General features: G+C 44.3%; 1 protein-coding gene across 2 annotated transcripts; it reads left to right on the forward strand.

The window, feature by feature from the left end:
• The first annotated feature begins 276 nt into the window (after positions 1-276).
• Positions 277-7,277, forward strand: LOC118079906 (protein SCO1 homolog, mitochondrial). Of its 2 annotated transcripts, none has more exons than XM_035104640.2 (6): positions 277-443; positions 1,431-1,521; positions 2,598-2,795; positions 4,368-4,460; positions 4,613-4,728; positions 6,480-7,277. In XM_035104640.2, exons 1-6 carry the CDS (start codon positions 294-296, stop codon positions 6,609-6,611), a joined length of 780 nt encoding a protein of 259 aa, XP_034960531.1. In that variant the 5' UTR covers positions 277-293; the 3' UTR covers positions 6,612-7,277. The 2 variants fall into 2 exon arrangements, with proteins under 2 accessions (XP_034960531.1, XP_034960532.1); XM_035104641.2 differs by having other exon boundaries at positions 304-443; positions 1,428-1,521.
• The last annotated feature ends 5,734 nt before the right edge of the window (positions 7,278-13,011 follow it).

Raw genomic sequence — 13,011 nt, forward strand, 5'->3', positions numbered from 1 at the left:
CCTATAGAGCCGAATGCAGCACTTCCCCTATGAACACTTCCGGGTCTACTTCCCTCCCCCCACACACACTCTTACAATCCCGTGCTAAGCACACGAGGTTTCCATCGTAGTGATGCCGAGGCTTAACTACGTGCTCTTTGTCCATGGATAATTTTTTTTGAAAGGACGACGACGATTTCAGTTGCTGGCGAATGCCAGGTTTCTCCCGGAAATCCAACCTTTGTCACTACTCTTATATTTCCTAGTTCTATGGGCTGCAGGAGCGTGGCTGGACGGGGCGGGCGGGAAAGAGGATGGCGGTGGCGGCGATCCGGCTTCGTCCGCTGGCGATTTGGGGTCTCCGAACCCCTCCGCCGCGCTGGCCTTCCCTTTGCTATCGCGCTCAGCCCTTGGCTACACGGCCGCCGGGGGATAAGCCGCGGGAAGGGCCCAGCAAACCTGGGGTGAGCCAGTCCCGCTCCGCTCCAGGGGGAGCCGCTGCTCCTGGGCGCATCCAGGGCAGAGCATGGCGCCTTCTTCCGGGGGAGCTGGGGGCAGGGCGGGGAGGAGGCGCACGTAGAGCCCTTTAGGAAGACAAATGGTTGTCGGTCTGCTTGACGGTGCCGCTTCTCTTGTCCTGCGGCTGCAGGGGTGCGAAGTGACACCTGCTGACCAAATGCACCCCCTTTTGCATTTCCGCTTAAGTAGTGCAGGCGGAGCTACTTCTCGTTCCCTGCATGGAGGAGAAGCAAGAGCCCCTGAATCTCTTTTCCAAATCTGAAGTTGCTGCTTTTAGCTGCGCTGGGTTCAAGGGGTTGTCTGCCTGAGCCGGTTGCTATATAGGAAGTGGTTCTCAACGGCTTTTTTCATGCCCCACCTAGGCACCTCTAAAATCCTGACCCCCCCCCCGGTTACATAAAATTCTTATTAATAAAAAAGTGAACTCCTATTCACGTGGAGGAAGCCTAAAAGCCCCTTAACTTGGTCTAACTCATTCTCGAATTGCCCCCCTTAAAAATCAAATTGCCCCCTTGTGGGGCGTGTGCCCCATGTTGGGAACCATGGCTATACAGTAAGCCTGCAATTTACACTACATTCTGGGGATCATGCTTAAAGCCGAAATCACTTATAGTCAAAACACATTGGGTTCAGTGGTGGGTGGAATTGCCAAAGTTACCCCCGCCCCACCCCTGATGCCCGTCGCCCTTTTATTATATATTTATTTAGCCAAGTGTGTAAAGCGGAATGTGCACAAGTTAAATGTGTGTAAGTTGCATGCTTACTGTACTGTATTTCAATCAGGGAAGGGTTGAGGAAATGGAAGGTGCAAGAAGACTGAGATTTTGCTTACCGAAACCAGGTAGTGACTTGGAAGTTGAATGAGGAAGATGGCTTTGTGAGCAAGTATTTTATTTACGTGTGCACTTCTCTTTTCTCCTCTTTCCCAGTAGCCTGTAACTTGGAAGACTCTGGCAATTACTTGTGCTATTGGAGGAAGTCTGCTAGCAGCAATGAAGTTCTTCAAGAAACAGAAAGAAGAAAGTATGTAAAACATAACGTGTCTATTGTAGAGTCATTTTTCACCCTGCTGCACAGATGCAAAGGCTTTGCATTCCTTCTTGGCTGTGTGAATATTTTGTGGGTGTAGCTCACTGAGTGCCTGTCCTCACTGCGTTACCTGTGCTTTAGGTCTAAACTATTCTGTGAGAAAAGGTTTTTGATCCTAAGGGATTATCGCTTCTCCTAGCTTTTACCCAGCAACTTTCTTACCCCTATCTTGTTAAGATGAATCCCTTAATGCTGTAGTTGATGCAAAGGTAGGAGCACTACTACCATGAAAATATATGGAAAAAGATTCAGCAGTGGGTCCCAAATGCATCCTGGGTGTAAAAATATTGATACCTGAAGTAGATGTTTTCAGATAACTGTTTTCAGAGTCACTAGAACTGCTTAAAGAAGCACCTGAGTATTCTGAAGTTTAGCTAGTGACCTTTTTAGTTGATACTTGCTTCTGACAAGGAGAAAAGTACTTCTAAGACAAATGGGAGGGTGCATGTCCCAAAGAATGTTCCAAATCCCTTGGGTGAAGAGACAACAAGAGAAGAGAAAAATGATTTTGAAATGATTGAAGGCTTTGCAGGTAGATTCTGAGAGAGGCTGAAAACTTCCAGTCTTACTGACTCTTTCAGATGTTGATTACAGTTAGATTTCTTGTTGTCATTTTGAAACTTGCAATCAAGTACCTGACATTGCTTGCATTTATTTTGTAACACTTATTTCCCCTTGCCGCTTTTGTCTTTTGTCTTGTCATTTAACACACACACACACACACACACACACACACACACACACACCCTGCCTCAAGATACTGGACTTTACTGATACAAATCTATAGTTAATGGAGCACCCTCATCTACAGTGAGCATGGCGATATCAAGTGTATTGGGTGGGAGTGGGGAACTCAAGCCAGATTCATGTACTAAGGAGCTATACAAACAGCTGTCATAAAGGAAGTGTGGGATGGGGGAAGAATATAGTTGCAGCTTAGTTGACAGTGCTATAAAATCTCTAAAACTGGAGTGGTAGGCAGGTAACCTTCCACTGTGGTTTGATTTCAGAGGCGGAGAAGGAGCGGCAACGGGCTCTTGGAAAGCCATTGCTGGGAGGCCGTTTCTCACTCGTCGATCACCATGGGCAGCCCAAAACGGATCGCGACTTTCTGGGCCAGTGGGTGTTAATCTACTTTGGTTTTACACATTGCCCTGACATTTGCCCAGAAGAACTGGAAAAAATGGTTCTCGTCATCAATGAAATTGGTAAGTAAACCATACTGAAGCCCAAACACTCTCCCTGAAATAACTCTTCATAGAGAAGAATCTCATTCTGTTCTCTAGGTTAATAATGTTTTTAGCCTGTGTTGCTCAGGCAGTGGCGGATTTATGTAGGTCTGCAAGGTCTGCACAAAATTACCCCCCTCCCCCTAGTTATTAATATACATTGTTAATTGAGGAGATACCTCTGAAATGTGACTACCAGCATTAAATTGCTATTGTTGAATTCTAGTATTTTAGTCGGTTGCATTGCTTCCACTCTTCATTTCTCCTATTCCTTAATTAAAGTCAGTGGAAGTAGGTCCATTACAGCATGGGTGGCCAGCACAATGCCTGTGAAGACCTTCATTGGTGGCCCTTAACAGGTGACATAGGTGGGACTCTGTTCCCATAGAGTTTAGTCTGAAATAGATAGCAGGAAAAATAGGAGGGTAAGAGGGGAATGCAAGTATAGGGATGAAGTAAAGGTAAAGGACCCCTGGACGGTTAAGTCCAGTCAAAGGCAACTCTGGGGTTGCGGTGCATACAGTATCTCGCTTGCAGGCTGAGGCAGCCGGCATTTGTCCACAGATAGTTTTCCGGGTCATGTGGCCAGCATGACTAAACCGCTACTGGCACACGGAGGACCGTGTCGAGTGCCAGAGCACACGGAAACGCTGTTGACCTTCCCGCCGCAGTGGTACCTATTTATCTAATTGCACTGGCATGCTTTCAAACTGCTGGATTGGCAGGAGCTGGGACAGAGCAAAGGGAGCTCACCCCATCGCGGGGATTCGAACCACTGACTTTCTGATTGGCAGACCCAAGAGGCTCAGTGGTTTAGACCACAGTAACGTGATCAGAAGCTGTTACGTGTACTTACTGAAAACATGGCTGCAGAAAAGATGGCTTTTGAAGAACAGGAGAGAGTTGGCACCATGCCCAAGTTCTGGGAGGGAGTTCCACTTAACAGGGGGCAGCAAGGAAGAGAGGGCCAGTCACTTAAGGAAGCAGGAAATCTTTAATCAGCTCTAAGTGATAAAAGTTGGAGGAGCAGGGATCATGTAAGAGAGATAATTACCAGCAGTTGAGTGGGAGAAGCCTGTAGATAACTTAAAAGTAAAGATGACTTTACGCTGGTAATGGAAGGGAGATAAGAAGGAATAACATTTTGTGTAAATTGGTAGAATATGAAGTTGTGTTCTATATGGAGTGGAGCTCTGCCTTTTTGAGACCTGAAGCTACCTAGATAGGCCTGAAGTTTACTAATCTGCCCTTAGTAAAAGGTAACTGTTGCCCCCTAGTGGCAGTATTTTCATTTCACTGTGTTGTGGATAGCATCTCCTTGTGGTATATGAAAATTGCATTCATCTGCTGCAGAAATGGAATTTCATATTCATTTCTGGACTTCTTGTCAAAGTGTATGGGCTGCTATTCTGTAGTACACCTGCTAGAATGTTTCTTTACTAATGGAATAGTACATTCTATGGCACATTCTATGGTATTTTATGAGCTGGAATGCAAAAGTAGCCTTGAGTCAGTTAGTGGGTTATTAACTATCATGCTTTATGGTGACAGATGAGATCGAGTCTCTTCCAAACGTCACTCCGCTCTTCATCACGATCGATCCAGAGAGAGACACGAAAGAAGCTGTTGCTACATACATTAAAGGTAATGTTAACCTCCATATCTGGTATTATACTGGCTCACCTATACACCCAGCTTTGTAGAGCTGAATAGCTTTTCCAACAGTGGAAGGGGGTAATAATTTGGGCCCTCATATTTAATGTCAGCTGATCTAACTAGCTCCATTTTTGTTCAAGAGTTTTCACCCAAGCTGATCGGATTGACGGGTACGAAAGAACAGATCGATGAGGTGGCTCGAGCCTATCGTGTCTATTACAGCTCTGGCCCAAAAGATGAAGATAATGATTACATAGTGAGTAATGTTTCTGCATATGTCGGCACCAGCTATATTACAGATTGATAACGCTAGTTGGCTCCACAGAAAAGGTTTTGAACATTCCAAATGGACGAGGCGGGTTTAGGAGGCGTTTCTCAATCAAAGCTCTACTAAAGGAGAGAATCAGAGGAAACCTACAAGAGGATGGGGAAAGGGGGTGGGGTGGAAGTTTTGCCTAGCTGTGGGAATTTTATAGGGTTTGGGGGTGTCTCTGAAAAATATCTGGAGTTGGAGCCACTGGCTTGTAGTTGAGTGATATTTCTGAATAAGGTGAGAAGAGCAAAGTTGTAAAAGCGAATAGGCAATTTTGAGCAAGCGTTACTGGAGTAGAGAGTACATAGTTTGTTCATAATGAGAAGGTTTTCCATGTGAGACCACAGCGTTTCTTCATTTGCCTTTTCTGTCTGCTAGAATACAAGCGCTCAGAGGTATCCTTTTTTTGCATGCAAGGAGGCAGTTACTGAGAGGTGCCCGTGTTTAAATTGATCTGAACAGTTAGACGTAGGCCTCAGTAGGAGTCTTGGAGGTTGGTGTTGCTGTGTAAAGGTGCAGGATCCAAACTTGCCTTTTCTTATTAGCTAGTCCTGATTGGGCCATAATGTGGTCTGAAAAGCCCAGGTATGCCCTCTTTTATCACAAGCCAGCTTCCCTTCTCAGAATACTTAATGTGAGTTCTGTGTGGGGTGTTATTTGTCATGCAAGTTATTAAAACACAATTTTGCCACTAGAGGGAGCTAGACAGCAAATGACACATGCCTTACCTATGTCCTGTCCGGCTAATCTGCCTACGTTGTTTCAGGCAGCATTTTTAATTGACCTAGATCTTAATGCCTGTTCTTTAGAATCTAGTTATCCCAATGTGCCAGCTTTGTGTTGGTCCCACTTCCCAAGTCTGTCCTGTTGACAAAATGAGATAGTGACATTGACACAACATGAATGTTTACCTATGATCAGTATTGACTAAAAGTAATATCTGAAGTGGCCTCTTCCCTGTCCCGCCAGAGAATATTTCAATATTGCTCTTGTTCTTCCGTAATCTGAATGAGTAAATTCAAATAGAGTGGTGTGTCTGCACTGTCTTCTTGAATTTCCATCACATGATGAGCAAGGACTATCTCTGTGATGTCAGAAAGAGCCATGGGGTCATTGCATTTTCTTGCTTCCAAGAGGGATTCCAATAGGGGACCATTGAGTTGCATTGGGAGGGATCATTCTCTCCACCCCCCTCAGAGGAGAAGAGGTTTATTCTTCGCCGGAACAGAGAAGAACCTTGCATGTTATGTGTTGCAGGGAAGTTATGGAGGATCTTGAATGCAGAAGGCCAGTTTTTTAAATCATTAGTCTGCCATTAGCTCTTAGTGAAAGTTTGGATTTCATGGAAGAGCCTTGCTTTTTTAAAACACACACACACACACACACACACACACACACACACACACACACGGTTCTCAAAAAACAAACTCCTATGAGGTTTCTTTCTTCTGCAGGATGTGGCTGCTTTCACAGACCTCTTTTATTGCTTGCTCTCTTTTAGTTCTATTGTCAAGTAAAGAGCCACTGTTTGAGGCACTTCTAGGCTGTCTAACAAGCTCTTGGTTTTATGAAGAAATCCAGAGCTAGAGTGGCAATTTGATCATTCTAGTGGGTTACCGCTGACCAGAACTTGCCCGGCTAACCTAACCCTCCTTCCTCCTCTATCCCCAATTTGTCTTGTGTGTTTTCTGCAGGTGGATCACACCATCATAATGTACCTTCTTGGACCAGATGGAGGCTTTGTTGATTATTTTGGGCAAAACAAGAAGAATTCTGAGATTGCTGCTTCAATCGCTGGACACATGAGACAATATAAACCCAGCTAGGAGGTGGAAGGTTTTGCACTAGAAAGCAAGGAAGCTGCATATCAGGCAGGCTGGTCCCATGACACTAAAATGCAGCTAGTAATGTGCCAGGGAGATCTGATTAGTTGGATGAAGTATTGCGGGAGTAATCTGTCTTGGCAACTTCCTTAAGCATTTGAATTCTCAGCTAAGGCTATACCTACAGGCTAAGACTCAAATGCATTAAATGAGGAGCTGCAAAAGTACTTTTTCTCTGAATGTGCCTTGCTTCTTAAAGGCCTTTAGGGATGGCACAGAGGAGGTCCCAGTGAGAGGGTCACCACTTCTCAAATCCATTCACAGGAGCATTTAAATATTTCCCTGCTCTTGTAGTGTGTGTTTCTGCTGTGCTGATGCATATACAGTGGTAGGTATCAGTCAGGAGGAGGCTTGCTTGGTATCTCTGTGTCTTTTGACTCAGTCCCACGGCTTCAACATCGCTTCCAAAATGTTCCTGACAGGCATAGGAGCTGTTGGGTTTTTTGCCTTTTTGAAATGATTATGGGAAGGGTGGTAGCTATATTGATCATGGATTATTGATCAAGTAAAATGGCATTTAATGCACAGACAATGAAATAAAGTGGAAGAAACCTAGAGCCTGTGTTCTTTGAAATCTCACATCAATTAAAGTGATTTTCTCTCTCCGAAGTATGTACCACCTGTTTCTTTTGCATGTTTTTCTTATTCCTTAAAATTGAATGGACTGAAACAAAACTGGCAGCTGTAAGACACATGGATGAATATGGTTGTATATCATGCACATTTAAATCTGTCAACAGTAGAAGGGGCATTCCCCCCCCCCCCCCATGCAGCACTTTTCAGGTGGCAGACTAAAATAAACGAGCCATTATCCTGACCTTAGAGTGGTAGAATTACTTTTCTTTCTCTTTCTTTCTTTCTTTCTTTCTTTCTTTCTTTCTTTCTTTCTTTCTTTCTTTCTTTCTTTCTCTGTAGCCAGCCTCCTAGTTAATGAATTCTGTACCTTATATTCATAGGGAGAAAATGATCAAGTTGAAGATGCTTGCAGCATCTGAGTAATTAGAACACATTTCCCTCTCTCTCTGAGTAAATAAGTTGTCTCTTATGATACAGAATAGTGGCAGGCTGCTGTGCATCTTCCTCTCCCCACCCCCCACCCCCATTTCAAGTGTGCTTATGAATTTCTGTTTTGCGTATGCTGTGCGTCAAAAAGAGTTCTTGGGGAATGTGCCTGGGCCAATCCCCCCCCCACTGGAAAAAGCATTGTAATGTAAGAAGATTCTCCTATATCTGAAATATCTTCTCTGCATCTGAGATACTGGATAGATTAAAGGAGACATTGCCTTTTTTCCAAATGTCCACCAAGAATTTCCTTGGGTCAGTTTGCATGAAGTGGTTTTGTGACTTTGTCAGAATATAACCTTCATTCTCAGCTGTTCTAGGCAGAGGCAGCTCTCCTACTTTACACACTCTCTCTCTCTCTCTCTCTGTGTGTGTGTGTGTGTGTGTGTGTGTGTGTGTGTGTGTGTGAGAGAGAGAGAGAGAGAGAGAGAGAGAGAGAATTGCCAGAAAAGTAGGTAACTTAAGTTTTGCTTTTTATTTACTGTGCGCACACACACACACCAGTCTACTTTGAAGGTACATTGCCAACGCTGCGGAGTGCAGATATCAACATTTTCTGATGTTTTAAAGATATTAAATTTGCTGTTGGCTGTTAGAAAATAGCTTGATGTGCCTGATCTGCCCTGTGAGTCGCAGATTTGCATTCCGTTTTAAAACACAGCACACAAAATGGGAAGGATGTAGAAGCATAGAGCAACATGCTGGGCAAAAAGTGTGGTGGCTAAGGAGAGATCGCTCAGCTTGTGGGGTGGAAAGGAGAATGGACCATGGCTATTAATTATCAGCTGAGCTAATGGAGGAGAGGGCTATCAACAGTCACTAGCCATGATGGCGAAGCGCTACCTCCATGTCAAAAGCAGTAATGCTTCTGAAAACCAATGGCTGGAAACCACAACAGTCGGGAGAGAGTGCTCTTGTGCTCGAGTTATGCTTGCTCGTTTTACACAGGCATCTCATTGGCTTCTGTGAAAACAGGATGCTAGCCTAGATGGGCCATTACTCCTCACATTCTTACAGCATGCCCTATTTTCTGCCACTCTGCTTTAGAAAGTGAGGCTTGGAAACATGGCTTACTCAAGGGGTCCGTTTCAGCATATTTCAACTCTCAAACAGTTGTACTGTATCTTGACAAGGAACTAGGGGCAGGGGGAGTCTCCTGTTTTCTACAGGAAAAGAAGTGCTAAGTACCTGACTCTTCTCTCAAAACCAGCTTTAGGAGGTGTTGAGGCTGTGGAGCATTTAAAAAGACATGCGACAAAGTAATCCATCCCCTGGAGCCAAGATCAAGATTTCCAAAGCACCAGGCAAGACTATTAGGTATTCTGTTTGCTGGGTGGTTTGAAGCTTTATCTTCAGCTACTGGAACAGGAAAGGAAACCAGATCTCTGCTACAGGAAAGGAGAATGTGATAGTTCAACAAGGTGCAAGAATGGCATTGTTGACATATTGCCTGGCTTACAGGAACACCACCCTACAAAGTCCAGGTTTGGCAATTCCCCTTACTGAAGGGATGGTATTCAGCTAGGGTTTTGCCAGACTAAAAGGTAAAGGGACCCCTGACCATTAGGTCCAGTCGTGACCGACTGGGGTTGCGCACTCATCTCACATTATTGGCCGAGGGAGCCGGCATATAGCTTCCAGGTCATGTGGCCAGCATGACAAAGCCGCTTCTGGCAAACCAGAGCAGCACATGGAAACGCCGTTTACCTTCCCGCTGTAGCGGTTCCTATTTATCTACTTGCATTTTGATGTGCTTTCGAACTGCTAGGTTGGCAGGAGCTGGGACCAAGCAACGGGAGCTCACCCCGTCACAGGGATTCGAACCGCCAACCTTCTGATCAGCAAGCCCTAGGCTCAGTGGTTTAACCACAGCGCCACCTGGGTCCCAGACTAAACCCACGGAAATTAATGGCCCTTACAGTCATGCTGATTAGTTTTGATAAGTCTACTCTGGGTAACACTTAGTTGAAGTATCTACCAAAGGGCCAAAGAGATACGCCTTTATAAAGAATAACTTTTTTCCAAGGGGTGTGTGTTGGAATGGAGCTTGTTCTTCAGCTAAAACCAGCTCATTCCTGCTCTCTGCCCTTCAGAGTTTCACTTTTGTCAGCACTTTCTTGGCTCAGGCTATTGGGGATCGTCTTACAATAAGGGACAACTGCTGCATTCCAAGGGGGGGAAATGCATTCCTTCTGGCACGCCTTCCACTTTCCATAAAGTGCTACAAATAACTGGGGAGTCAAAGTCAGTAGGAAGGAGACAGATTCTTTCTCTGTTCTTTGTCTGTCAGCCTCAGTCATACCCCAAGTAATCAGAAGAGGCCACTCAGACCCATTGAGAATTGTGGGAAAACCTAGAGCTATAATTGGTGGCGAGGTGGAGAAAATGTTGCGCTGATACAGTACCTTAAGCTATTTACTTTAGGGGTTTGTGGTTTCTGTTTCTGGAAAAAAAACAAGTGCCACAAACTGTAAGACAGACTGGTAGCAACACTCGATAAAGAAAGAAGTGGAACCCAAGCATTTCCTTAGTATGATCACTGGACTGAATTCCTTGTCAAATACTTTGATGTTGAGATAAAAAGGTGTTCCCTCTAGAGAATGTTAATGCCCTTTTGGTATTAAGCCACTTTCCCATAATAAGTTGCTCTCAAATTCTTCAGCAGCTAATAATTCTCTGTATTAACAAACTATAAAAAAAAATTCTTCCAGTATCACCTTAGAGACCAACTAAGTTTGTCATTGGTATGAGCTTTCAAGTGCATGCACACTTTTCTGAAGAAGTGTGCATGCACACGAAAGCTCATACCAATGACAAACTTAGTTGGTCTCTAAGGTGCTACTGGAAGGAATTTATTTTATTTTGTTTCGACTATGGCAGACCAACACGGCTACCTACCTACCTGTAACTAGATATCTGTATTAACGCTTGCATAGAACTAACCTGCTCTTGATATATTTCTCTGAGGCTGAAATACCTTTGTGGCTAATTCAAAAGGCTTTACCAGCAGGACTGAATATACTTAAAATATTAATAAACTCGGGTGCTCAGGTATTATGGCTATGTAGCCAAATGGAGCCCTAAATGGTGGTTGAAGAGCTGCTGGGGGAGGTGGATCACAGGAATTATTTGAGTAGGTCTTCCAATTAATGGCAGTGGATGTTGGGGAGAAAACCACATACACACAGAAGAGGATAAAGAGATGTGGATGCTTGTTCAGGAAGGTTGCCCAGCTGGACCTGGACAAAAGAACAAAGGTGGAGTCTCCTCCGTGAAAACTTACCAAAGAAAAGAGAGTGCCAATAAACAAGGATGTTGTCTGGAAGCAACAAGGGCTGGAGGAATACCCTTTCCTGTTCATGAAAACAAACTCTTCCCAACAGCCCCTTCTCACCTTGGCATTGGTGGAATCTGCACAACAGCAAAGCCATCCTGTGTGTCAGCACCTTGTTTCCCCAGCCTTGCAACAAGCAGGCTCTGTAAATAATGCCTCGAGTTTCTGCAAAGATTACAAGGTGTGTTGGCCACATGAGAAGGCTCTGAGGGAGAGGAGAGCATGAAGTGTCGATCTGCAAAGCAAATACTCCTAATTAAATCAGGATCAAATGTGGCCATGGGAATAGCCAAGGTGCCGGAGGATACTGGATAGCTGTGATAATTTAAGCAACTATATCAAACTCCCTTTCCCCTTTTTTTGATTAAGGAGCAGAATGAGAGCCTGTGTAAGAAGTGACCACAAGTCTTTTCTGCAACCACACAATCACACTGCCATGTTTATTCCTCATCAACAGGTTTACCATACCCATTGAGTCAACCACCCATCTCCTACTACCCTCCTGAGAAAAACCCCACCCCACCCTCCCACTATATAAAAAGGTCTGGTGACTTCTGCTTCAGTGTATCTGAAGAAGTGTGCATGCACACAAAAGCTTATACCAGAACAAACTTAGTTGGTCTATAAGGTGCTACTGGAAAAAACTTTATTTATTTTATTTTTATTTTTACTGCATCAGACCAACACAGCCACCTACCTGAATCTATGTTTATTCCTGTAATTATCAGCCATTTTTAACGCCAAGATGTGCGTGGAATAGTTTCGTCCCCTCTGCCAGCTCTGTATTGTCACAGGTCTTCTCCGAGTACAAGTTTGGCTTTGCCAATCTATTTTTTTTATCTCATGGGTTGAAATTTCAAGTTTCAAAACTTCTATTGTAGGCTTTGTTTCTTTAGTGGTCCTAGTGGATAATAATATGCATATTGGGATGGCTAGAGGAAATGTGCTCCTATTCATTACCTCGGGCCACTTTGAGGAAAACCACCCTGAGTAGACCCATTTAAATTAATGGCTTGAACATAATCATGTTCATTGAGTTCAATAGGTCTACTCTAAGGAAAACTTAAGAGACACGGGTGGCGCTGTGGGTTAAACTACTGAGACTAGGGCTTGCCGATCAGAAGGTTGGCGGTTTGAATCCCGACCTTAGTTAGTCACTAAGGTGCTACTGGACCATTTTTTATTTATTTTGACTACGTCAGACCGACAGAGCTGCCTACCTGAATTTGTTCTGAGTTGTTTGTGGGGCAGTTATATGACAATAAGCAGATTGAAAACTTACCTGGAGGCAGCACTCTTCCTGCAGAGGGTGTATCAGTCAAAGGACTTATCATTTCTAGACTACAAACAGGTTTGCACAAGGACAGATATTTGTATATTTATGTATTCCCTGGAACAGAAAAGCCTTGGTGTCTTTAGCAATTACAACAGTACAGAAAAAAACTGTGCATTATTAAAGTGTTTCCCTTTCAGTGCTGCCTATTTCACATCTATTTTTAAACATCTATTTTGAAGTCTTAAAAGATATTTCTGTAAAATAGCATCACTTGAGAAAAGCTGGCTCCCTATTCTCTCCCTCCACCCCTCGTTTAGCCTATGCCATCCTACGCCAGGGCATCATGACAGAAGCTCTTCTGGAATGAGATGTTACAGTTCCATTTGTCTCCTTGAGAAGCAATTGCATTCGTGGTATGCAGCATAGAGTGCCAAAAAAAGGACCTTCTCCAATGGAATGACAATGCTTCAGCCCAAGACTAAAGGCTTGAGACATTCCAAAGGAGAAGGACAGCACAGGTGGGCATCTTTGCAGCTAGAGAGAAGCAATAGGAAAACACACTTTTATGGCAGTTCCAAAATACACTCAAGGGGGAGTGCCAGGATGCAGGCGCGGTGCTATGGCTTTTTGCGCCCTAAGTAAAACACCTTCTGGCGCCCCCCGGGCGCGCA

Source organism: Zootoca vivipara, chromosome 2, assembly GCF_963506605.1.
Source record: "Zootoca vivipara chromosome 2, rZooViv1.1, whole genome shotgun sequence".
Taxonomy (NCBI): Eukaryota; Metazoa; Chordata; class Lepidosauria; order Squamata; family Lacertidae; genus Zootoca; species Zootoca vivipara.